The sequence below is a fragment of the Apteryx mantelli genome, chromosome 19, assembly GCF_036417845.1.
Source record: "Apteryx mantelli isolate bAptMan1 chromosome 19, bAptMan1.hap1, whole genome shotgun sequence".
NCBI classification, from domain to species: domain Eukaryota; kingdom Metazoa; phylum Chordata; class Aves; order Apterygiformes; family Apterygidae; genus Apteryx; species Apteryx mantelli.
This window is the reverse complement of record NC_089996.1, coordinates 13,370,901-13,395,148: the sequence shown is the minus strand read 5'-3', so window position 1 is coordinate 13,395,148 and position 24,248 is coordinate 13,370,901. Positions and strand designations below refer to the sequence as shown.

Sequence of the window (24,248 nt, the reverse complement as noted above, 5' to 3'; positions counted from 1 at the left end):
TTAGGAGTTTTGAGTAACTCAGCTTTGTTACAGGAGAAGATACTTAAACTCTTGGTGTCTTTCTACATGCTGTTACATACCGTAAGGATTGTGCTAAGTGTCCTGGTCAAAGAGAAAAGGTGCCTTTCTCGTGCAACTTTCATGTCGTGGGTGGTATACCCATGTCCCAGAGAAGACTATCTCACTGTTAGCAAACAGATGTCTTCTCTCAAAATTCAACAAATCTAACCCACCTTCCTTAGGGGAAGAAAAAAAGAAAGGTAAATAGGTTTAGTGAGCAATTATTAAATGTAATAAACTTAACTGGTAAATGCTTGGAATTAGCCTGTTTTATAGCAACTCCCTGGAAATGGTTGTGAGAATGAGAACGCACGCACACACACACACACACTTTCAAGTGAAGTATATCATGTTCTAACTGCCAGCTGTTTTGTTTAATCTGTCAAGGAAGCATCTCCAGCTGCTGTTCTCTTCTGCCTAGCACTTTTTTTTAAACATGCATGAGACTTTAATCCACTGAGTTTGTTGTTGATTCTGTAAGAGATACCACCTCATGGCAGATTTTTACTGTTGTATATACATAATTCCAGTGTATTTACATCACTTTGCACACTACATCCTACATGGTAGAAAGCAATATTAAGCAAGAACTCTTCTACAGGAGCTTTTTTTAAATCACTTTTTAAATATCCTCTCCTCATTACTGGGAAACTAAGATTTCCAATTCTGTCAAGCAGAAGAAAGTATACCAGTAGTGGGGCTTTACTAATTATCAGTTTGTCTTTGTGTCATTTGCTCTGTCTGTTAAGTATTTACCATTATATATTTGCATCTCTTAGGACCCAAAATGAATGGCTGCTGAAGAGCTCCAGCTGAAACTTGAATTTTCTACTGGACTTTGTATTTTCATAGCAGAAGTAGATGATGATTCTGCAAAAGATAGGTACAGTGCCTCTTCTCAGCTCCCACTGCTAGAAGCAAACCTTACAGCCCTCTGATTTAAGAGAACTAAAAGCTGAATTTTGAAATTTTTACTGTTTACTCGGGCTTATGATGACAGAACTAGCACTAAATTTGCCTTATCCTAAAAATTAAAGTTAAATAGGATATATTTTTGAGAAAGCTAAATGCAAGTACAGTCTTACAGGATTGCTTTAGTCCAAATCATCTGACTCTAAAACAGAATATGGTAAACTATTTGATAAGTTGTTATTGCCTGTCTATTTGTATATAGCGTTAGTGTGACTCCCTTTTGAAACAGATCAATTGAAGCAAAACATCACCTGTTTGTATGTGGGTTTATGTAGTTTTGAAAACAAGCAACATGACTTACAGCTCCTCCCAGTAGTAACTGCAAGAAGTTGCTGAGATTCAAGAATACATAATATTCATATACCCTGCCCAATAATTGGAATACTGTCTACAGGCCCTTCCAAGGCTTCAGTTCCTGTAGCTTATACTTAATTACTGATTTAGAATTTTCATTGTTTTCTATTTCAAACTTTTCCCAAGTACATTCATAGCATAAGATAGTCTTTTATATGCTTTGCTATTAACAGCCAGCACACACCAAAACAGCATCTTAATCACAAATGTAAATATTGTGTAGAACAGGTAGCCCCCCCTTGCTTAATATATTAAAATGACTCATTTTTATGTCACTTCTATTGTAGTCACACTCTAACTAGCCCTTCCAAGGGGAACTTGAACCATTGACATTATTTTAAAGCTCTTCTTGTTCTTGGTAGCTTTTCAATCTAGTTATTTCTGGTTAATAATGTTAATGTGGGGTGTTTTTTTTTTTTAAACTCCAGCAATAAAACCAACACAAGAGCATAAATAGTTCAATATTCAAGTGTTACACAAGTAAGGGTAATGATCACTTTGATTACTTCACTAAAACTCATTGACTTTTCTCCTTCCCTACATGTTAAGCTCAGCATTATCCCAGCCTTGCAAAGAAGGTAAAACTTTATTGGTTATCATAAAAGTGCTCTATACCTTTGACATGTCAAGATGACAGACAGGTACTTTACAGCATAGTAGTTACACACCATCCTCCAGTTATGGCAGTTCTCTTAAAGATTACCATCATTTTACCCAGAAAGAGAACTGTAGTGATATTTACCAGAAGTCTTAAAAGAACGAGCTTTTGCTATACTGAAAGGAAGCCATCTGAAGTCTAGATTTCAGTCTGTCTGCTTCCAGTTCTTGAAAAAAGGTGTCCTCATCATTTTGCATTATCATCGTCTGCAGTTGCTGAATTTCCTTTTCCATCTTTGATCTCAGTTCTCTTTTTGTTTTCTGCAGCATCTGAAGAAAACAGAGATTAGCCACAATACCCAGAGAGAAACGATTTATACAAAATTAAAAATACTTACTTGTGCTTGTGCTTTTTCTCTGGTTTGGATTTCCTGGCGTTCTTGAGATAAAGCTTCTGCTAGCATGGAAAACTAAGCATAACAAATGTTTGAGTTGGAACTAATTAAAGAAAATGAAAGTTTTTAGTGAGAAAAAAAAAAAATACACCAAACCACCCCTAACTGACTTGGATGCAGATTAAGTTTACCTGGTCCTTGTAATAGTTCTCCATAGACTCCAACTCATTCTGATGCTCTCTCCTTTGCTCAGCACGCTTCTCTTGAGCATATGTTCTCAAGTCCTTCAGTCTCTGCTTCTGAATTTCTAAGCCTTCTTCAAAAAGATTTTTAAATATCTGGCAACAATTAAAAGAAAGAGTGCAGCAGGAAGATGCCCAAAAAGTTAAAAAAGCTTGATAATTTCTGGAAACACTAACATTCCTGAATAATAAGGCTTACAATAACCTGCTTCATTTGAATAAGATGCTTTAAGTATAGATTTATGTTTTTCAGCTACTCTATGTTCTGATGAACAGGTGCTTACACTGAAGACATAGTAATGGTGGTATGTCCGTAGCTGAGCTGTATCTGTAAGACTCATTTAGCTGGAGTTCTGATAGGTACATTCTTATGTCAGTTCAGTCAGGTGTATAAGGAAGGGACTAGAACAGCACGTGTGTATTGACTAAGTTTTAAAAGCACTTTGGAAGACCTGACAATACAGGCTAGAGTCTTTGAGTGCGCATTGTGATTTACAACCCCCCTGCGTTCTGTTCTCTAGCTTAAGGTCCTTCTGCTGGATTTCCAACAGCAGAAAATCTAGCCTGTACTCAGGCTTTTCTGTTCATACGAAAGAATGCTTAGTGGCTACACTGCCTATGCAGCTAGAGAGGCAAGTAGTTCTCAAATCACTAGTAATGGATCACTGACCTTCTAGGCCTGAATTATAAAAGGTGAGACTGGTGCATCTATTTTTCAAAATGATTACATAAGTAAGTTAATCCTTAAGGAAGAGAAATCTACTTCTCTCCTTAGTTCTGATGTATGTTACTAATGGGGATATCACTATCAAAAAGTCTTTGTTTAACAAACATGAGCAAATAAAGCTGTCTTTTTTAATCACTTTTTTTAAGGGACTATTCAGATGATTTTCTTTGGCTAGTACTTATAGGAACAACTTGATCCTACTGCTTCTGAAAACTCTTTCCCCTAATTTCTCTTGCTACCAGCCCTCTCTTTCCATACTGATACCTGACCCCTTTTCTCCTTGCCTTAACCCTGGCAAGCACCCTTTTTTATTTTACAGTGGACTGCCCTAAACTGCGTCAGTGCTTCCAAAGAAGGAATCTTTTCATCTAGGACTTGGCTGACCAACCACTTAATCCTGGCTCCTATGCTTTGTTTACTTAACTTGTCCTCTGTCTACTTGTACCATCATTTGAGCTACCACAGAGCAAGAATTCCACACCTGCAGACCAAAGACATCTTTTACCTACCCTTTCTTCCCGTGTCCTGGCCCTCATCATCTTGGCACGCAGCTGAACCCGGTAATCTTCATAGTATTTCCTGGCTCGAGCAGTTTGCTGGCGTTTCTCTCTGACTTTGTTTTGAGCCCATTTCTGTCGATAGATGCGTTGCTTAAATTCTTGCTAAATGGAGAATAATAGCCATAAGACCACCAAGCTTCCTGTAAGTATTGCTTCAGACAAAGTTTTGTCAGTTTTTACTAAGTAAATAGGGTCATTTCCTAAAGACCTTCTCCCTGCTCCAGTTGTACACTGGATTTATGGTTTGAAGCTTTAGTTGCCACTGATTTAGCAAAGTGGTGCCATCAGCAGTGTTACATAATTAAGCATTGCCATGGTAGCTAGTGTTTAACAGTAACACCAGGAGCCTGAGCTGCTGTTCCTCCTTGCATTTTCTCAGGATTTGTTTATACTTTTAAAGCAACAGTGCAATGTAATAATAATAATATTCCATTCCCATGACCTCAGTAGCCACACAAACATATAGCATGGTATTTGAAACCAGAGCTACTCAAGAGACATAATATTGTCATAAGATAAGCAGCCACTCTCACTGGTCATGGAATTTGTATTCTAACTAGCTCAATATAAAAGTTTCAGATTATGTAATAAATACCCTTCAAAGAACATACCAGTCTCTTGTTATGGTCTTGATCTTTTTTAATAATATCAACAAGAAGCTCATGCTTCTTCAGGGCTTGTTGAACCTGAGGTTAAAAAAACAAAACCAATTTTTTTCCATCATGCTGCAGGACAAATAGTTTTATATAGGTATTTTAGTAGAAGGGCAATGTTCATGTCTGCCAAATATTCTTTGGCAGTAGAAAGTTACCATGCATAAATTATCTACGGCATATGAAAGTTGGTTAACTTTTAAACTACAAAACTGTTTAAGAACTAGCACTTAAGCTTCCAAATGCTTAAAAAAGTGGTCCTAGGCAGTAGTAGAAAAACTAGTTTAGATGAACACTGTATTCAAGTGGCCGATGCAAATTTGAACCCAAGTATCTAGATACGTACACCCCTCTTCTAACTAATCATGTCCTCCTAGGAAGAAAGCATTTCCCCTCCTCCCCCCACCATTTCAAAAATTACTTCCCCAAGGACCAAATGAGTATTATTTTGGCTCAACTTTACTCACTGTAGTTGTACATGATATGCTGTCAGAAAACAGAACCAGGTGGTGCAAGACATCTTTAATAGAGAGTCTGTAAAACCTAGGGCTGCAGTAACATAAACAAATCTTTCCTAGAGCACATTGTCAATTGAGCCTGCTCAGATTTTAAGCCACAAAGTGTCTGTCCATGCTATTGATGACATTGTTAGCATAGTCCTTAAAATGAAGGAAACTAAAGTCATATTTTTAATAGGTATGCAAGTTTAAGAAAAAGCAGTATCCATAGTCTATCTCAAAGCTGGGGTATAACCATCCTCTCATACTGTACTTCAGCTGTATGTATCCTATGCTGCACATAAACAACCAGTTATGATGATTTTATTATCTAATAAAAACTGAGGACTACTACTATTCTGTCAGAGGTACTGTCCATGCTGAAGCTAAGTGGTAAGAATAAGAACACTCACTTCATTTTGGAGTTTCAGTCTAGTTCTGTCTTTGCCAGAAGCTGCCTTAAGCTGTTCAATCTGTGCAAGCTGCTGCCGCCACATTTTATGCATGGTATGGTGGGAAATATGCAGGTGGGGAAATTCTTCCAGTAGCAGAAATAGGAGGTCATCATCTTTTACTTTCACTACAAGGTAAAGACAGATGTAAGCAATAAATTCCTGGAGAACACATTTAGCAGTAAATTCTTCCAGACAGTGTCAGTCTCAGTTATGAAATATTTTAGATTGACCATTGTATGTAACTAACATGCTATTATTATGATGTCAGGCTAAACCCAGCAGGACAGAGCATCACTCTGTCAGTACAGCAGCTGCAAAAGTGGTCCCAAGTAAGTATGGATTTTTTCCCCCCTACTGAAGAATTCCTTTTATAGCTCAAGCTTGATTTCCCCCCTCTCCCCTTTATGTTTGATCCAATTTAGGCTAGTATTCCCCTTCTTTTTTTCAAATGGTTCAGACAGTGATTTCTTTCTCACTGGCTGCAGCAACTTAAAATAATGCCAGTACAGTAGTAGTGGTGACAGATCCAGGTCAAGTAAACAGGTGGAAAGTAGACTGGTTTGTGAACAACCAGCTCATTCCCAGTATATCTTTATGGCAAGAAAAGATGAAGGGGAGATGAAACAAATGCATATTTATCAAGTATATGCCCTTTAAATACTGAAAAATATGGCATTGTACCTGTACATTCAGATGCGTAGGGGATTATACCATGAACTTCATATAAGCATGCAGAATGCTGTTTGCCAAAACTGAGCCTATAATTTGTGTGTTGGCTGTTCTTACAACATCCCTTGCTCAGCAAAACCAGTGGCAGCATTAGCACTGCAATGGCAGGGTCTTTCCTTACCAAACAAGTTGAAAGGCAGAAGACAGCATCTGACAGATTCAGCTCTATTACCTGAATGAGAGTCAGCACCAGCCCACTCAAACTAAAGGTCTAATTTTAAAACTAATACATGCTCAGAAAAAAAATAAAAAAGACTGAGCTCAGAATGTAGGGGAGAAAGCACAGGAGCAGCAGTAATGGAAACAAGCCTTGAAAATAATCCAAGGGATTTTTTAAGGAGGTAGCAGATGGGTCAGTTTTGAATTGTGCATTAGTGGCTTACATTTACTTAAAGCATTATCTTCCCTAACAAAAATCCAGACATATGGAGGTCATAAGAAGGGGAAAATGCTACAGCTGACTGGTATATGTTGGACTGATGCCTTTATTCTTGGAGTTCAACACATGCTTTCAAAGGATGCCAGTTTTCCACCAAGTATAGTTTTGCAGTTCTTACTTGGAGCTGCTTTCTTTGGCTTCACAGTCCCTCGTTTTGGAATCCACTGGCTGTATTTGGGATTCCAAGGTGTGGTTTTTCTAGAATAAACTTTCACTGGCTGAGGCATTTTTGGAGGTTCTTTAAAGATGTTTTCTTTGTATCCTTGTTCCTTAGGAGCAGATGTAAAACAGATGGAGGACAGGTATGAGAAGGGAAAGACTGACAGATCACATAGTTTGGATATCAGAACTTAAAAATGGCTTTGAAACTTTAGAATGAAAACTTGGACATGCTGAACTTGATTCTCCAGAAGGCCAGAATCAACCAAATGCAGGTCAGGGTTCAAATGAAGGTTAAAACTCACTATTGCATAACCTCAGTTCTTCTGCAGCACTTACACTACTATGACAGCCTGTGGACCACTCCTGCAAAGGTTACAAAAATAGATAGCGCAGCCCACATTGGCATGACATAGCCTTTCAGCTTATGTTCCTTGCTGTTCAAGCAATAGGTAAGAAAGTAGTGAGAACCCCTTTGCCAGATTAATAACAGTAAAGAATTTCTAAATTGTTTTAATAAATGAATAAAAAGAACAGACTGTGACAATGTAAAACACCATTGTGTGCACCATACTAGAGGATCCAATCTCATTAACCTAGTTGTTTTTGGAGGTGAAGAAGTGCTCATCTGAAGAGCTACACTTTCTCACTACTCAGACTTTTCTTGGACAGATCACTTACATAGAACAAAGCACTAATACTGCTTTCGGAATTCAAATCATCATGTAAAGTTTAGGCCTATCCATGGAAGCTATCTACTTACTCATTTAGCTTTACTTCTAAATCAGAGTGTCTTGAAATTGTCACTTGATGTGAAAAGCATGGTGATTAAGTTACCCCTAAGAATAATACTCACAAGTGCTGGACTCTTAAACTGCTTGTCCCTGGGTTCTACTTATCTCAGAAAAAGCTGTCCTTCTGTTTACGACCTCAGTAGCATATGTCATATACAGCTCTAAATAACTATGACAATGGAAGTCAAGGCGCTTTTGTACCCCCCCAAACATCCACAATGTCTGGACAGAACACCAAGACAGATTTTTAAAAACTAATCACTGTAGCGCATGACATACCATTTCCTTGGCTTTTTCTCTGAGCTTGGAGAGCCTAAGCCGCTCTCTAGCTTCATAAATTCTTAATTCATCTTCATAGGCTTTAGTCACGAGCTGGAGAATAAAGAGAGAACTTTGCTCGGATTTCACAGAAAGTTAACCAGTTCAGATGCGTGCCTTATGAACTTGTTCAGTGTACATGTCAAAGTAGCATCTTCATTTTTTCCCCCCCCTCTCCCCCCCCAAATTTGGGATCTACATCTTTTCTCAGCAGTCTACAAATACAACATTACAAAATTCATGGAGTGAGCCAAATACCACCAGTAAGTAAAGGCATTCAAGTTTTAATCTTTTTAGTGTAATTGTTGGTAAGAATAACTAATAGGTCTAACCCAGAAGTTACCTTTGTTTTTATTCTTCTTTCATCCATTTCTTTCTGCAATTGGCTGCGTATTTTCCCCATCTGACCTCTTCCATCTCTACAAAGCGTATGTTGTAACTCAGAAGAAAGTTGATGCCGAGATGGGGGTGAGGATGGAGAAAGAGATCGTGGCCTGTTTGGGTACTGTTTTAGATGTGGTGCATCTGTAAGGAGAGGTAAGTGCTTTGGTGAGTATCTAACTTGAAACAAAAAAAATTCCAGTCAAATGCAAGGAAAAAACACCCCCAAACTAGCCAAATCCTTCTACAGCAGAAGAGTGGAAAAGTTTGGCACAAATTAATTCACGAAAAGCTAAAGCCTTTATCTTCAAAATCATCCCTGTCCAAAATCACCTATTTTTTGGATTGTGTGACAGCAGAAGTGCTAGGAGATATCTAAGATGGAAAAGCAAAAGGCAGCAAGACCATGTGAAGGTCAGAGACAGTCTATATACAAGGTTCACAAATATCAGACCTCCATCTTGTAATATAGTGTTGCACATGTGGATTAGATCAAGTCATGATAGTTTTATAGTCTGGACTACACATAGCATGGTTATATAATCCTATTACACCAACACACACAGTGCACACTGTTTGTAAGATACCTCGATGTCCATGCTGTGTTCAGTACAGAAAAAAATACAGTAAAGTGTATTGTGAACAGGCCCTCATTTTAGGATCACACAGTACTGTCAATGAGTTCTCAGCATGTTCTGTACTTTTTCCACCTAATTTCAGCTCTGTTACGTTTACTTTAGTGAAATTTCACCATAATTATTTGGGTGTTAAATGGGAAGTTGGTTGTAATTCTGTTACTGTTGCTCAGGTTTGGATCCAAGAAAGAAAATGCAAGTGAATTAGCACAATACAAAAATCTTCTGGTAAAATATTGATCAGGACAACGTATCTGCTTTACATGAAACAAACACAAAAAGGTTCTGTGGATGTTCCTCTCCATCCTAATACTTAAGTACCATGAAAAAAATTGTTACCTAGCCGAGCTTTCCTTCTACGATAATCCATGACACTGTCACTGTGCTGAGAAAGGTTGTCTTCATCTGTCAACTCTTCTCTGGTACGCTCACCCAAAGCTCTCTTTAACATCTATTGGATAGATTTTTTGTGGGTCAGCTTCAGTAGGCCATTCAATAAAACTTAGAATTTAGATGTTAATTGCAGATTTCCTTTTCATCAATACTTAATTTATGTTCTTGTTTTCCACAATCATTACCAAGGCTAGATTGCTCTGATACCATAAAGAAGAGATTGTCACTTTTGTCACTTACTGAATCTAGTTCATTTAACCTGCGAGAGAGTTTTTCTGACATTTCACGTAGCTCTTGCTCAGATAATTTTTCCTCTGTCTTTCTGTGGGAAACAGACTCTTCTTCAAATAAATCTGTGGGAGAGTTTTCATATCTGCTAAAACAGAAAGTGAATGCAACACATTTCATTTCTATTCAAAAAAAAATTTAGTTGAAGATAAGCATTACATCATACAATTCCAGGTCACTTTGTGTGACCACATTTTTATAGGATTAAGTAAAAGCTGTGTAAATGTCATATTTTATGTATATATATATATATACGTATACACACACACACACATATATATACGTATATACACACACACACACACACACACTTACTTACACCAGTTAGGAGAAACAGAAAAGATTTTGATTAAAACTGATCTTTTACTGTCTTGCAACCAAGAAGGAAGAGATCTTTTTAGAGAGAGGGGGGGAAAAAAGTGTGTGTGTGGGGGGGGAAGTACTGAGTCCTAGCTTGGTTCAGTACCAAAAAAACAAAAAAAACAAAAAAAAAACAAAAAACACACAAACAAAAAAAACAGAAAAACACAAAAAACAAAACAAAGCAAAACAAAAAAAAAAATCCCACAAGCTAACTTGCCTTTTCTTTCTAGCCAGGCATCTTGATTCAGGTCCTGGAGTTTGTGTTACTTGTTCAGTGCCTAGTGAGAGTTCTTCGTGTAAGAGGGAAGTGGATGTGGAAGTTCCATATACCCAAGGAACCTGCAAGAATGAATGAGAGAGTAAGTTAAAATTTCATTAAGATTTTCATGGTAAAGCTCAGAAATATCACAGATTATGTGAACAGAGAGATCCTATCACAAGTTTTATAGGAAAGTCATATTGAACCATATGATCATATATGTTAGTAGAGTGGTAAATAACAATATTGAAATCCGCAGAAATCATGGAATGAGCATACATCTAGGAAATATGAAACTCCGTATTCATTTCTAACACATTATTTTAAACATCAAAATAATTGTGTGATTTCTCACACAAAAGGAATAAATTAACATCATTTGATATCTCAGCAGCTGCCTAAAAGAACTGGTATTAGGTAGAGTAATACTTTCCTCCCTCAGCCAAGTAGATATTAAAGATATCTAGAAGAGTTCAGAAACATATGCAAGCTCCTTCAAGTTCTGAGCTGAGCCAAACAACCTTGAACTGTTTCCCCCCCCCTCTAATTCTGTGTTCTTGAGAGAACTGCACTAGAAGGAAGACTGGTGATATTTTAGGATAGAAGCTTAAAAATATGAATGAAACCCTAAAAATCAAAAATAAGGAAGCTAAACTCAGCTGAATTGCATAAGTGGTATCTATGCCTTAAAGGGAAGCAGAAAGACAAAACAAAACAACACAACACAACACACCCACAACATTAAGTGGCATAGCTCAAGCAGTCACAAGAGAAAAATCTACCTCAAAAACAACAACAGATTTTCAGGAGGCAGTATTAACCAGGTAAGCTATATTAATGGCATGGGCTCAGAGGGCAAGAAGAATACAGTATTAGATGAATCACCACATCTCCATTTGGGTGTTCAGTGTCTTGTTAGAATACTGACTATTGAAAATTAAGAAGGAAAGTCCATGTTCATTTTAATAATAAACATCTAATCCATTTCCCTTATTAATGCATAAATTCCATCTATCCTCCACTGTTTGACTGTACAAGTGACAAACTAGTGCTCTAGCATAAGAGTCTAACTTCCTCTGTTTCAAATGAAGCTGTAAATTCTAAATTTTGGTACATATCCTTTTATCCATTAGTATCTCCTTGAGTCCAACAGTAGACAACAAATATAAAAGCTGTTGAAAACATTGGAACAAATGAAGTCTATGAGTACCTCTTGTGGTTACAGAAAGCAAAAAGTGTTTTCTAGAGCAAGCAAATTCCTATACAGACATGCTTTGAGTGGAACGGCACCTGCCGATCAGTGTGTGTATTTTGCAACGTTCTGCTTTTGAAAAGCAAAGGAAGATGCAAGGAAGGAAAATGAAAGAGTATAGCCAGGCAGTTGAGCAATCTTTAAAGAAGGGAGCAAAATCTGAATTTTACTGGAGTCTGAACAACCCCAGAAAAAACAAAATTCTTTTTCTAAATTAGAATACTGATACACTTTAGAGAACGGTAGCTAATACATTTTTTTATCTTTAAATAGAACCAGTATAACTAATAGCTGGTTCTTGGTGATAAATGAGAACTCTGCAGATTGACATTCATACCTCTTGGAGCAAACATCGTATTGAGAAAGAACTAATGTGGTTTATAAACTGTATGTAGTCATAGTCTAACGGTACTATTTCACATTGTACTGACAAATATATAAGTGAAAAGGCTAAAAGCAGGTTTAAAAAAAAAACCCTAAAAACTTTCACAAGATAATGGGAGAATTAAATGGCAATTCCAAAGTATTGTCTGAACTTCTACAAATAAGGAAAAGATGCAAGAACTACCTTTGCCACATTGTCCTCAGCACCATTTGAGACCACCTTGTCTCCCACTGCAGAAGCAAATGACATGAAAGCATTAGTGGATGGTGTAGACTGCATTGTGCCTACTGATTTGGGAAACAGACAGGATCACCTGTGGAACTAAATTATTCAAAAAGAATGGGATGACAAAGTAACTGTAGTTACACAGTTGTGATATATATCCATTTTAGTAATTTCTTGTAAGTTTTGAGTGTCATGGGAATGCTATGGAAACTAGAAAGGTAACCAGCGTCTCCCAGGCAACAGAGAAAATAAGCACTGAAAACTAGCTTCTAAGCCTTTTCTACAATAGGAACATTTTATTGCTTTTTCCTCGAGCTGAAAAAGGCTTTTTTGGGCCATGTTTAGAACGATTCTGTGCTCAGAATAAGCTCAACCATAGCCATTATCAGGTAGAATCAACTTCTGTAGCATAGATGCATCTTAGTGGTATTAACTAAGAAAGGATTTGAACTGCAGACAGATTATTCTTCTCCAGTGCAGAAAATAATAGCTTAAATTTGATCTATTTTGTTTCCCTATAACAGAGAAATACGAATTTGGCATATGCCCAAATAACCATTTTTACAAGCACTAATAGTTTCAAAGCCCTGTTGCTTGTACTGCTATTAAAATTAAAAGCAACATTGGATGCTTAGAATTGCCCTATAGGAAGCAAAATTTTCTCTCACCAGGGATTTTCCTTGGCAGAGGAACACTACCAGAAATGCCTTCAGATTTTTGTGAAAGTGATGCCTCAGGCTGAAAGAAAATGCAAAAATTTTCTATGAATTCACAGAAGACTCTTGACAGGAAGGTCATACAATAGGTTTGTCTGCATGTGGAAGTCAAGGCTGCTTTTTTTAATATGTATAAACAAATATCATTGTATTGCAAACAGTGTTGTTATATTGACCATAAATATATATAAACCACACACACATCTCAAATTAACTTCTTGTCTGGACATCCAGTGAAGAATGAATTCACAATCCAAGTTTGTGTAATACACTCTGAAAGTAGATCAAACCTGTTGATATGAAGACAAATTCTCACTGACACATTCAAAAGTGTACTTCAGAGCCCAGTTAACTCACATTATACAAATACACTAGAAGGTCTTAAAATGAAAGCAGAATTAATAAATAAAACCAAAGGACAGGTTTCTACTTACTGTAGGAGTTTCTAATCCTTGACTGTTAACCAAAGTTGCTGACTGGCTGTCTGAACTTTGATAATCTCCCCCTACAGGATAATGAGGTCTGGTTTCAGAAGGCTGAAACGGTGGTAGCAAAGGAATAGCTTGGCGTATAGGTTCCCCAAGCTTTTTAGCGCTGGAACTCAAACTCTCTTTCTGAAATTCAGTGGTATGAACAGACTCCGTTGATCCTTAAGAGACAAATATGAAAAAAATCAGAGTTTTATCTATGAAAGCAGAATAGACTAAGTAAGTTAGTTTTGTACATTTTCCTTACACACTAGATGAAAGTATGTAACAGTAACTACCATCTTTGTACCATACCTTGTACTTGTACTTACCATAAGACAGGACTGTATAACCTTTGTGTCTTACTATGGTACTTTTCTTCTGCTTTTAGAGATACATATTGCAGTCTCTCCCCTGTTATGCTACCTTTTTAACAGCACCAAGTTTATTTCATGAGTGCAGAATGAATACACTGCTCAAAAGCAACGGAGTTTACTGCATGGATGTAGCTATGTGCATTCACAGAAAAAAAAAAGAAACTTAAGGTTTGCTGCCTTTTTGAAGAAAATCTGGTACTTTACACACGTCGGGATACTTGATCATGTGCAGAATGGGACTTCTGAGCACGGACAGAGACATAATTGGCAGAGGCCAAGGACAACTGAAAAAGATAGCTGTCACCTGCCAGAAGGATTCACCCAGCCCACAGTCCATTCATGGTTATCCAAGAACAACATGAAAGCCACCTACAGAACATGATTTTAGCTGCAAGGAGCTTCCAAGAACACTTAACTTTCAGTATTTGGTTAGCTGAACCACAAAAGAAGCTTCTCCAAAACCTAGCTAAGTAAAAATACCCCAGATCAGGCAAACTCCACTCCCAGGCACACTAAAATACAAAGGCCCAGAATTTCTGAAGGTGTTGTTTTGTTTTAATAGCTACAGTGTTTCCATCCATGGCTATGGTTCTCCCCTACTCCCTTAGTCAAAAGGGATTAGGTTAGATAGCAGAAGACTGGATACTCATGATATTTTTTCTTTCTCTTTTACAAGGGCTCTTTTGATTTTGGAGAATTGTCTATGTAATGGTACAATGGCCTCTGAGTGTTTAGGTTTCTTCTATTCCCTTGCAATTGTCCATTTATGCTCGTAAAAATTCAAGGAACTGGCATTCTAGAAGTGGTGTTTAAAAAAAACCCAAAAAACTATAAAGCATCTTGTTATGAACTGTTTATTTAGATAAGATATATTGTGCTGATACTTTCATCTGCATATCTGTTGTTCAAAAGCTGTGGACTGTTCTTTTTGCTTCTGACTTTGAGTGAAGTCATATGTATGTGTGCCTATACAGAAATAAGTATTAGAGAGACTTAAATTTGAGGGAAGTTTCAGAACAAAGCGAGGTTTGATTTTGTTACTTTACTTATGTATTTACCAGAGTCCATTGATACATTAGAAAAACAGCTTTTAAAACAACAGTTTTTATAATGCATCTCCAAAGCCTAGAAATGTTACTACAGAGTAGTCTTAAAAGCGTATCTAATTACTGAACTCACCTTCCTCTTTCTCCAAAAAAGATTGAGTGGAATCCCCAAGTCTGATTAATTCATTAGTAGATCCTGATCCATCCACATCACAAGGTGGAACAAAAGTTTCTGATGGGGACCTAAAAGGAACATAAAGCAGTAAAGTGTATTTATTCCAAAAATCTTTGCCTCTTTAGTCCACAAGATGGAGCTGCAGAAGAGTCCTAATTCTACTTCAGTTAGCTAGCTATTATAGTTCAGGAAATAAGAGACCAACTTCCACAAAACAAACCAATGAAGACATCATGAAGATAAATCTAATGTAGTTTCACTAAAATGCAGTCATTTAAAACTAGTGGAAAGAAAAAAGCTTTGAACTTACTTTATTCCATGTGTAAAGTAAATTTAAGGGAAAATAAAAGCCATCTTAACATTCTTCATGAGCAAAAAAATTCTGGATCTAATTTTAGCCCTCTTGCTGCCCAGCAAGAGGAGAAAGTTACCTCACATTCCATTTGGCATATGTAATCAGTATGTTTCCTACTTGCATAGTATTAAAAATATACTAGCTGTTCTACAGAAATGCAAAGAGATAGTCAATCACTGTGTCAGTGAAAATATTTAGAATTGTTCTTACCCTTTAACTGATGAGAGTTTTGAGGGTGGCATAAGTTCACCAACATTACTTTCCAGCTGCTCTTGAGGTGCATTTTGAATTTTGTTATTAGATAGAAAGTTTGCATCATCTGTTAATAATCAAGATGTATTAGTTTTCAGGAAAACTACTCATACCTAATAACTAACAGGTATTATTGCCGATATTATCAAAAACATCTTAAGACTAATACAACATTATAATGGTGATATCTAAAATATGTGTTTTTAAGAGGTCAACTTGTGGTAAGTTTTGAAAAACAATACAACTATCATATACCTTATTGTTTCAATTACAAAGTCCTTTATTTTTCCTCAAAGTAATTAAATACTGTACTTAGGAAAATTAGAGCCACTAACACTTACTGGGTAGCACTACTGGCAGGAGAAGTCTATGAGAAAAAGGAATGAAGCAGCACAAGTGCTGAGGATTGCTACTGCCTCCTTTCTGCCCTTCACAGGGAACAGGACAGGTAGCAATTAATCTCAGCCACCAAGTGCTCTCCCCCTTTACTCACAATGGGCAACAGCCAGCAGTGACAGCTCTTATCAGCTAAGAGACAGGAAGACCAGCACTCAGTTTGCAGCAGCAAGGATGCCTCTGAAGGCTTGAATAGCTTCTCTTCCCCTGTTTACAATTTTTCCTCAAAATAGCCCCTGCTATGGATCTGGCCCTAAGACCACCTTCACAGGGAAATTGAAGCCATCACCTCATTCCCCAGTTTGGCTCCTAGCAAGTGAAAGGAAGGTTTGCTCATTGTTCTAATTAGGAGTCAAGTATTTCCCTCCCTCACTCCTAACCATCAATCATTTGACTTACAAGTTAAAAAAAACAAATCAGCACACACATACTAATAAGTCTGGAGTAGGCTTCTGCCACAAAAATGAAGCAGAAAGTATATTCTTTTTATTTTTATTTTTATATATATATATATATATATATATATATAGTATATACCTTTTAATAAGTTTTTTGGGAAAAACAAAACTTTTCATCATTGTTGCTTAAGAAAATAATGAATGCAAGTACTCAGTTTGGCCACTGAAAATACATTTTTTCCCCTTGTGGTCAGTTTCATTCTCTCTTCTGCATTGCCTAGGTTATAAATAAGGCAAAAAGACCAAACAACTTTGCTACGTTGGAAACACTTCGTTTGATCTTGTGCATCCCAAAATAAGGCTCCACAAAGCTTACATTTTAAGTAGCTATAATTCCCTATAGTTGCTAGTGAAGAAGAAAGGAACTGTTCTTATCTGTTATGGGAACTGTATTCCATCCATGAACACAAAGAACTGTGGTCATGAGACCCTAATAAAGCCCTCAGCAAGCTAACTTGATAGCAGACAAGCTGTCAAGCATAAAAAGATACTGCCCATAATACAGTAGCATGACATAATACCTTGAACCGGGACCTCCATCCACTCACCTCCATTCTGAAAAGAGGCTTCACTGGCTTCTTCTGTAAGATACTCTAACAAACCATCAAATATTTCAAGGAGGTTTCTGATAGATTCCCTTTCTCCTTTCATAATGTTCTCACCTTAACAGAAGATACTATTACATATTAATAATTAGTACTTCATAGAAAGAAAAAAACAAAAGCAAACAACAAAAACAGCTTGAAAGTCTTCAAGAGTTTTCTGGGAAAGACTGCTTGGAAATTCTTCTGAAGATTTCAGCTCAGAAGACAGCCTGGGTCACTGATAGATGCCTAGATCTGTAAGGGTAAGATATCTTAAAAGCTTCCTAAAATTGTGTATTTTCAGTTCTAATAATTCAAAGCTTATTGACACTACACTTGTTTCCATTAAAAAAAAAAAAAGGGAAAAAATATCAGTGTTAGAAATGGCACACTTGGTTCTCAGGAAAAAGAGAAAGCTAGTAGAGAAGGCTGTTGAGACTTACCTATACTGTGGTTGCTTCAGTAGCTGTACTATAACCAAACTAATCTACAATTTCCACCTTCAGTTTTTCAGGGATATTTGATATTTAATACTATTTTCTTGCACATGCTTGCTACACAATGAACTAAGTCTACTGACAGGCAGGCAGGAGTACAAATACCAGCCATTCTGTACAAATATAAAGTATCTCTTGTTACCTTGGTATCAAGCACAGTGTTTCACCTCTGCAGACTACGCTATTTAAGGCTATGCATATACTCCCCCAAATGAATGAAAACTGTAATTTGTGTGCAAAGGACAGATACTACATTGGTCAAGTTTTTACACATAGCCTCTTCAAAATTCAGTATCAAGTACTAAATTCAAGGCTTATGTTTTAAAGGCCAGTCTCCAAATTTTAACTCCACTCAAGAAAATACTGAGTCAACAACAGACTTCAGGTAACATTTAAGCAGACAAGTGAAGTATGATTGTTAACTTTCACGTTTCCTACAGGTCTGTGTTATGCAAGAAGGCTTCTATTTTTTCTCTGCTTGCTGCCTAAATTTATAACCTGATGTCCAAGACAAGGGATCAATATTTTAAAGACATTCATTACAGGTATAAGATCCTGCATACAGGCATGAAAGTGTGCTTGATAAGATACAGCTCTTATAAAAGTTCAGATTAAACCAAACATACATTTACTTGGTGCCTGTCAACATTAATGCAAGTACTCACCAGTGATGTGTGACAAGCTGACCTGCAAGTAGTCCAATGCCAGAGAATCTATTACTGCTTGAATATTATGTGCATCATCCTCTTGGCTTCTAGGAGTAGCTATGAAATCTATTTAAAATAAGCAATATATTATAGGATACCTAAACGGATAATTTAACTGCAGATGTTTCAACTAACCTATTTTTAAATTTTCACTTACAAATTAGTATTTTTAATATTTAAATATTATAATTATATTTTAATATGCAACTTTATTAGATACTGACTACAAACTTAGAACAGTCATTCAAAGATGTGAGGATTTTATCAGCTGAAATAAAAACTAGTAAAGTATTTTTTCTCCTTCACTCCTAGCCTGCGTGCGCACACATCCCTACCTACCCCTAGTTCAGAACACCAAATTTGAAGTACAGTTTGTCTTAAGCACCTTTCTTCACATATCAGTAACTAGCAGCACTGCAATGTGTTCTAATCTTAATTTGGAGCAGCATTATTCTTAGTTTTGGGCATGTATTCAACAGGTCTTCTACCTCAATTAGCTGCCAGTTAATACAAGGCTATTAAAATCTTCTAGAACAAGAAGTCTTGACACTCCCCAAACACACACAGTTTACCCTAAAGCAAACACAAATATGTGGTTGTATAGCCCTTGCTCAATTGGTGTCACTGAAATCAAATGGAGTTGGGATAAACAGGATCTATATCACAGCTTATCACTTAAGAACATAACCTAAATCTTCAGGTTAGACAAGCAACTGATTTAAAAGAAAAATATAATTCATATCAAAATTAACAGGGACATCAAAATAGTCCAGATAAGGTAGCCTCCCTAGGACCACAGTATGATAATTCTTTAGGAAAATAGTGAATCTACATTTAACGTTGAAATTGGGAGAGCGGAGAAAAGACGTAAGACCACACTATAATCACTTCCCCATTGCATGTGTTTAAAAAAATGCTGCTGTTTAAAGCATGACCCTTGGAAGATAAAAAAATAGTTTCTGACGTGGTTCCTTTGACCTTGTAATAAAGTCAGTGTAAAAGGTTTGCATCCCAGTTAAATTCACAGGAAAGGAGAACAAGCAACTTTGCTTATTTTATACCCTCATTGCCTTTGTAATACTTATCAACTGTCTCATAGGTACCTACTACAAGCAGCTTCATCCCAAAAGCCTTTTACTACAGTGGGTTTGTCTAGGATAGGCCAAGAAGTTATAACATAGTAACTAGTAGGTCTAAGTTCAATACAGAAAAGATGGAATGTTTTACCATTTGAAAAGTCAGCCACTACAGTAGTCAGTGTCATATCATCAGATTATTCAGCCACTAATCAGCCATACATGTTAAATGCAGTACGCAACACTTGCACATACTTAAAAGCATTAGATTACTTTATTCGCAATTGTAGTTCTAAGTTCATCTTGATTTTGGTCATTACTAAATATAAAGAGACCCAAAAAAAAAAAAAAATCTGGTTTAGAAATTAATGTTCCTACCTGGTACTTTTTCTCCTAAAATTGATTCATAAAGACGAACAAACACGTCAGCACCACATTCTGAGAGCTGCTTTATGTGCTGGTTTATGTGACAACTCCTTAAAAGATCATTGGCAATATCAACCCAGTCTATTAAGAAAAAAACATTAACAATGAAGCTAAGACACAGGAATAGGACATGGTTAGTTATAATGAAAAAGGTTTAGACTTGGGACTAATCTAATTGTCTGTGGCTCTGCAGTATCTGGTGTATCCCAGTCATGCCACCCCGATCATCCAGACTAGAGAACCTGTTGGAGTCCACCATTATGCTTTCTGTTCTGTGCCCTGCCTTCCCTCAGATGGAAGGATGGATAAAGAGTGAGAAAAGATACATGCCAGCATCTTGGTCAAGTATATACGTAATCAGGACACAACTGGATGTGAGTGCCAGAGGATAGTGAGGTTAGACAGTTTTTTTCTTTCCTGACAGATAAAGGAAACCAAATTTTTCTCTGACTGCATAACTAGGAATTCCAAACCTTGAAAGACTTATCTCCAGCGTCAGTAAAATATTGACATGTATAAATAACATTTATCTATAATTTGATTGGTGATACTAAAAGAACTTTTCAATCAAACCCACCCTTTGCACTACTTTCTCATTGACATCCAACCCTAGGGTGATGATTTAGAGTTCAGAATTTGCCCTTTTGCTAGTCAGAGCATCTTTGAAGACATCATAAATTTAAGTTATAGAGTTTAAGTTTAAGCATAACCTGACAATCTAAATGGAGAATGTAAATATTCATCATTAAAGCTAAATCCTAGGACTGCTTTTATTATTTTGCTGCTCAGATATTACAAGCATATGAAACTGGTCCCCCCTAGTCTCATGATATCTTGAGTGCAATAAGAAGAGTGTGCATATGCAGCCTGTTTTTACCAAAGTGTTCTCTAAAAGTTCTGAATTCAGAGTGGTTTAAAGTACATGTTTCCTCTACAGTTTTCCTTGCCCCACACTGCAAATATTAACTTGGAAAAAAAAAAACGTTTTTATATGTCCGTTAGTCTGTGGTTTTTTGAAATTTGATTTTCCCCTACATATTCATGTAACAAAGAAAAAAGGCTTTTAACAAGTATTATCAAGGATTTTAAATTGCTAGAAATGGGATAAGACATCCATGCAAGAAAAAAAAGGTATAGTGTTACTACTACAGATACTACTTTGTCCCATTGTTATTCTTGTGTACCCAGGGGAATTACATTTCCACCTATCGAGCCTTCACTCTGATCCAAAAGACACCTTACCCTCACATTTTGTTTTCCGGGGCATGAAACGTTGAAGTAGCATCTCCTACAGTTCAGGTTGACAGGTCCTAGAGAACTTAGGGTTACCCTTTATTTCCAGCTTAAAATTGTCACTACGGGAAAGAGGGGAAGGGACGATAAAAAGCATAAAAAGCCACAAAAAAAAAATCCTAAGGAAAAAACAAGTATGAATAAAGTGGAGCGAAGGAAAAAAGACGAGAAGGAGGTGAAAAGGCTGCTCCCCACCTAGCCCCCACCTGTAGGGCACGAAGGCTGGTCACCTCTCCAGCATCCTCGCCCGCCCCACCACTAGGGACGCCCCTCGGGGCGGCGGGGACACGCCACGACCTAGCCCTAACGACGGGCAGGGCACGGCGAGGCGGAGGGACCAGGGAGAAGCGCCCCACGGGTCGGAGAGGGGCGATCTCCTCAGGAACCCCCTCCCCCGACCCCCCTACCTGTCTCCTCAGAGCTGCCCATGGCGCGGCCGCGCGAGCCCCCGGTGACAGCGCCTCACGCGCACCAACGGACCGGGGGCACTGCCCCTCCCCCCGGTAATTTAAATAGCCCCTCTCGGCGTCCCGCGCGCTGATTGGGCATCCTTCGCCGGAAGGGGCGGGGACTCCCGCTGAGAGACGTCGCGATTAGCTGCGGCTGGGGATGGTCCGCCTCCGCCGGCGTTGCCGTTGAGGGTTGTCTAAGGGCTGGTTACCGTGGAGACGGGGAGGGGTGGGGAGCCTGTGCCTCAGAGCGACGCCGCATCGCGGGTCACGTGGCTGGGACCTCGCCTTCCCCTCCCCCGCGCCGCTTCCTTCCTGGCGCGCGGGGCTGTTGGTGACGAGGCGCTCGGGCGGGCGGGGAAGGGGGTGCCTGCGGCACGCGCCCTCGCGCATGCGTGGAGCGCGGGGGGGGGGGCGGTGGTCCCGCGCGGCCGCCGCTGCCGCTTCCCTCAGCGTTGTGGCGGGCGGCGGGTGAACTTCGCCGGGCTGTGTGGGGGCAGCGCCTCGGGCCGCGAGGCGGGCTCACGGCGTAACGTGGCAGTGTAATAAAAAAATATATATATACTTTAACTCGGCCTCAGTTCCGCGGGCAGTTGGGGAGGGTTCGCTGAAGTGGTTCCGCCCTTAATCCCCCTGAAGTGAGGTGATTTTTTTCCCGGATTTTCACAGAATGAGGAGGGGAGAGGGCCGGCTTTGGCAGGCGGGGGGGAGCGGGGGAAAATTCTAGCACTTGACCTTGCGGGGCCGGCCTCGGGATCGTTTGCTAATAGGCGGAGGTGGTATTTACATTAAAAGGGTTAGTGTACAATTGGGGAGTTTGGTTTAAATTAGCAGGTGATGTAGGTTTGCTTGGGAAAATGCCGGGTAACTTGGTGACTTTCGCGGATGATTGGAGTGCCAGAACCTTTATTAGAAATACGACTTAGAAGGTTTTGTCTAGTGAAACCTACTGTACAGCTAGCTGTTAGTTCACAAGTTTTTGAAGGCCTTTGATGATGAAAGCGTATTTTCTTTGTTACTAAGCACAAGTATACAGTGCTGCTTAGGGATTCTGGAATTTCCTTGTTGCCCCAGGAAACATGGATTTCAGTTTGATACATACACAGCTCTGCAAGCCTCCGTTTTACATTGCATATATTGGCTCAAAGAATGGAACAGAGGAAAATAAATGTGTTTAACTTAAAAGGGTGAAACACAAAAATGAGGAAGTTTGTTTTTTTTCAAAGAAGAAACAAGTTACTTGCAGTCTAAATGTGTGCAGATGACATGGAGACTATGAGAGGTTCTGAAGGTTATGTTTCTTTAGGTGAAATTGTGCAGAGTTACGTAAAAAGTAATATGTATGAGGAAGAAACAGCTGTGGGTATACATAAAAAAAGATAGGCCTAATTTAGGTCTTACTTTTGAGAGCCGGTCATGGAATCATCTAGTACTGTTCTTTGAAAACCTTGCTCCAATCTTAGCAGCAATCAAAAAAAGGAAATACAATCATTAGGAAATAATACAAGACAAAACAAGAACACCCTTTTACTTTCCTTATGTAAAACTATATGGGGTGCAGATTTTGCATTCTATGTGCATTTCTTGTCAATAAACTTAAAAGTGACAAGGATTATCAGATGTGTAGAATTGCTTTTAAAGGAGAAATAATTAGACTGCACCTTTGACTTAGAAAAGGGATAACTGAGAAGATATTAATGTCCACAAAAGGTATACATAAAGTGGATAGGAAATTATTATTTACCATTTCTAACAATTCACTTTGTTAGTGCCCCCTTGTTCTTATCAGTCAACATGTTGAAAAAAATGGAAATACTTTTCGGGTGGTGTATATTTAAATTGTGAAACTGATTGTCACAGAATGCTTTAGAAGCTAAGAGCATAAATAGAACAAAAAAAATGCAAAAGAATGCCTATAACTGTCAAATACAGTTATTTTTGTTTCAGAAAAGTCTTAAACCACAGATTGCTAGAAGGTGGGAGGCTATAAAGGGAGGGTGTTGTTACGGCACTTCTTCCTTATGTTGTTTTCATGTGCTATTGGCCACTGCCTGAAAACAGGTGGTCTGGCAATATGGCTGCTTATATTTATGCTTCGAGCCTCATCTTGTGTGTGCTTAAAGCCACAGGTAGCAAGACATTCAAGTTATTCCTCAAGCTAACCAAGCAGGGAAGATAAGCAACCCTAGTCACTTCAGGTGTTTGACATTTATTACACCTGTGCTTTCTAAACAAGCAGCAGTGTCCTTCAGTGCACTGGTGCACTTCTTGTGACCTTTAAATCGCTTTACTAGACCTATTGTGGAATTTGGAAAGATAAAAATAGTGCCTGTTTCCAATCACATGTATTTTAATATTTAGGAAGGTGCCCAGGCAATGGGTAACAGTCTAAAAGAGCTGCTCAAGCAGTGTTTTATCTGTCTACTCTTCTAATTATTTACGGCCAGCTTGTTAACTTCAGGAGGATCTCTGCATCCAGCTCCTTTGGTTTCCTGAAAAGCCTAAGTACGGCTGTGGCTGACTCGGATTGCTTTTAGACCCCCGAGATAAAAACTCCTGCTTGCTCTATGGCTCTGTCCAGTCATGTGTATGTGCGGAGGGAGGTCACTAGTTAGCCAGTTACTGATCTCTCAAGGTGTCAGATCTACTATTTGTCCGGAGTTAAAACCGGGGGGGGGGGGGGGAATCGCTGTTCCCGTCAGGCCAAAGCCGCTCGGGGCCGCTGTCACGGGTCGAGCGGGCGCCGCTAGGCCGCGGCCTGCGGCCCCGCGCTACTGCGCAGGCGCGGCGGCTCGCGCCCTTCCCTGCGTGGGCACTGCGAGGGGGAGACGCCTCCCCCCCT

The 24,248-nt window shown here is 38.6% G+C and overlaps 1 protein-coding gene across 7 annotated transcripts; it reads right to left on the bottom strand.

Moving 5' to 3' along the window:
* Positions 1 to 30: 30 nt before the first annotated feature.
* CEP95 (centrosomal protein 95) lies at positions 31 to 21,437 on the bottom strand. Of its 7 annotated transcripts, none has more exons than XM_067308200.1 (22): positions 21,365 to 21,437; positions 19,617 to 19,745; positions 18,121 to 18,228; positions 16,923 to 17,036; positions 15,479 to 15,587; positions 14,872 to 14,981; positions 13,283 to 13,497; positions 12,801 to 12,870; positions 12,091 to 12,137; positions 10,229 to 10,350; positions 9,601 to 9,733; positions 9,307 to 9,418; positions 8,295 to 8,476; positions 7,913 to 8,005; positions 6,799 to 6,949; positions 5,471 to 5,637; positions 4,519 to 4,593; positions 3,857 to 4,009; positions 2,570 to 2,716; positions 2,382 to 2,453; positions 2,129 to 2,313; positions 31 to 237 (listed from the first exon to the last, which is right to left on the bottom strand). In XM_067308200.1, exons 1-21 carry the CDS (start codon positions 21,384 to 21,386, stop codon positions 2,137 to 2,139), a joined length of 2,508 nt encoding a protein of 835 aa, XP_067164301.1. In that variant the 5' UTR covers positions 21,387 to 21,437; the 3' UTR covers positions 31 to 237; positions 2,129 to 2,136. The 7 variants fall into 7 exon arrangements, with proteins under 7 accessions (XP_067164301.1, XP_067164300.1, XP_067164302.1 ...); XM_067308199.1 differs by lacking the exon at positions 31 to 237 and adding an exon at positions 847 to 930; XM_067308201.1 differs by lacking the exon at positions 31 to 237 and adding an exon at positions 847 to 930 and having other exon boundaries at positions 3,857 to 3,979.
* Positions 21,438 to 24,248: the final 2,811 nt, after the last annotated feature.

Coding starts and splice junctions, on each gene's coding strand:
- CEP95 (XM_067308200.1), bottom strand. CDS start 21,386: ATGGGCAGCTCTGAGGAGACAG. Junction 5,638..6,798: donor GCCAAAGAAAGCAGCTCCAA/GTAAGAACTGCA, acceptor TTTACCTTGTAG/TGAAAGTAAAAGATGATGAC. Junction 4,594..5,470: donor GACTGAAACTCCAAAATGAA/GTGAGTGTTCTT, acceptor TTTTAACCTCAG/GTTCAACAAGCCCTGAAGAA.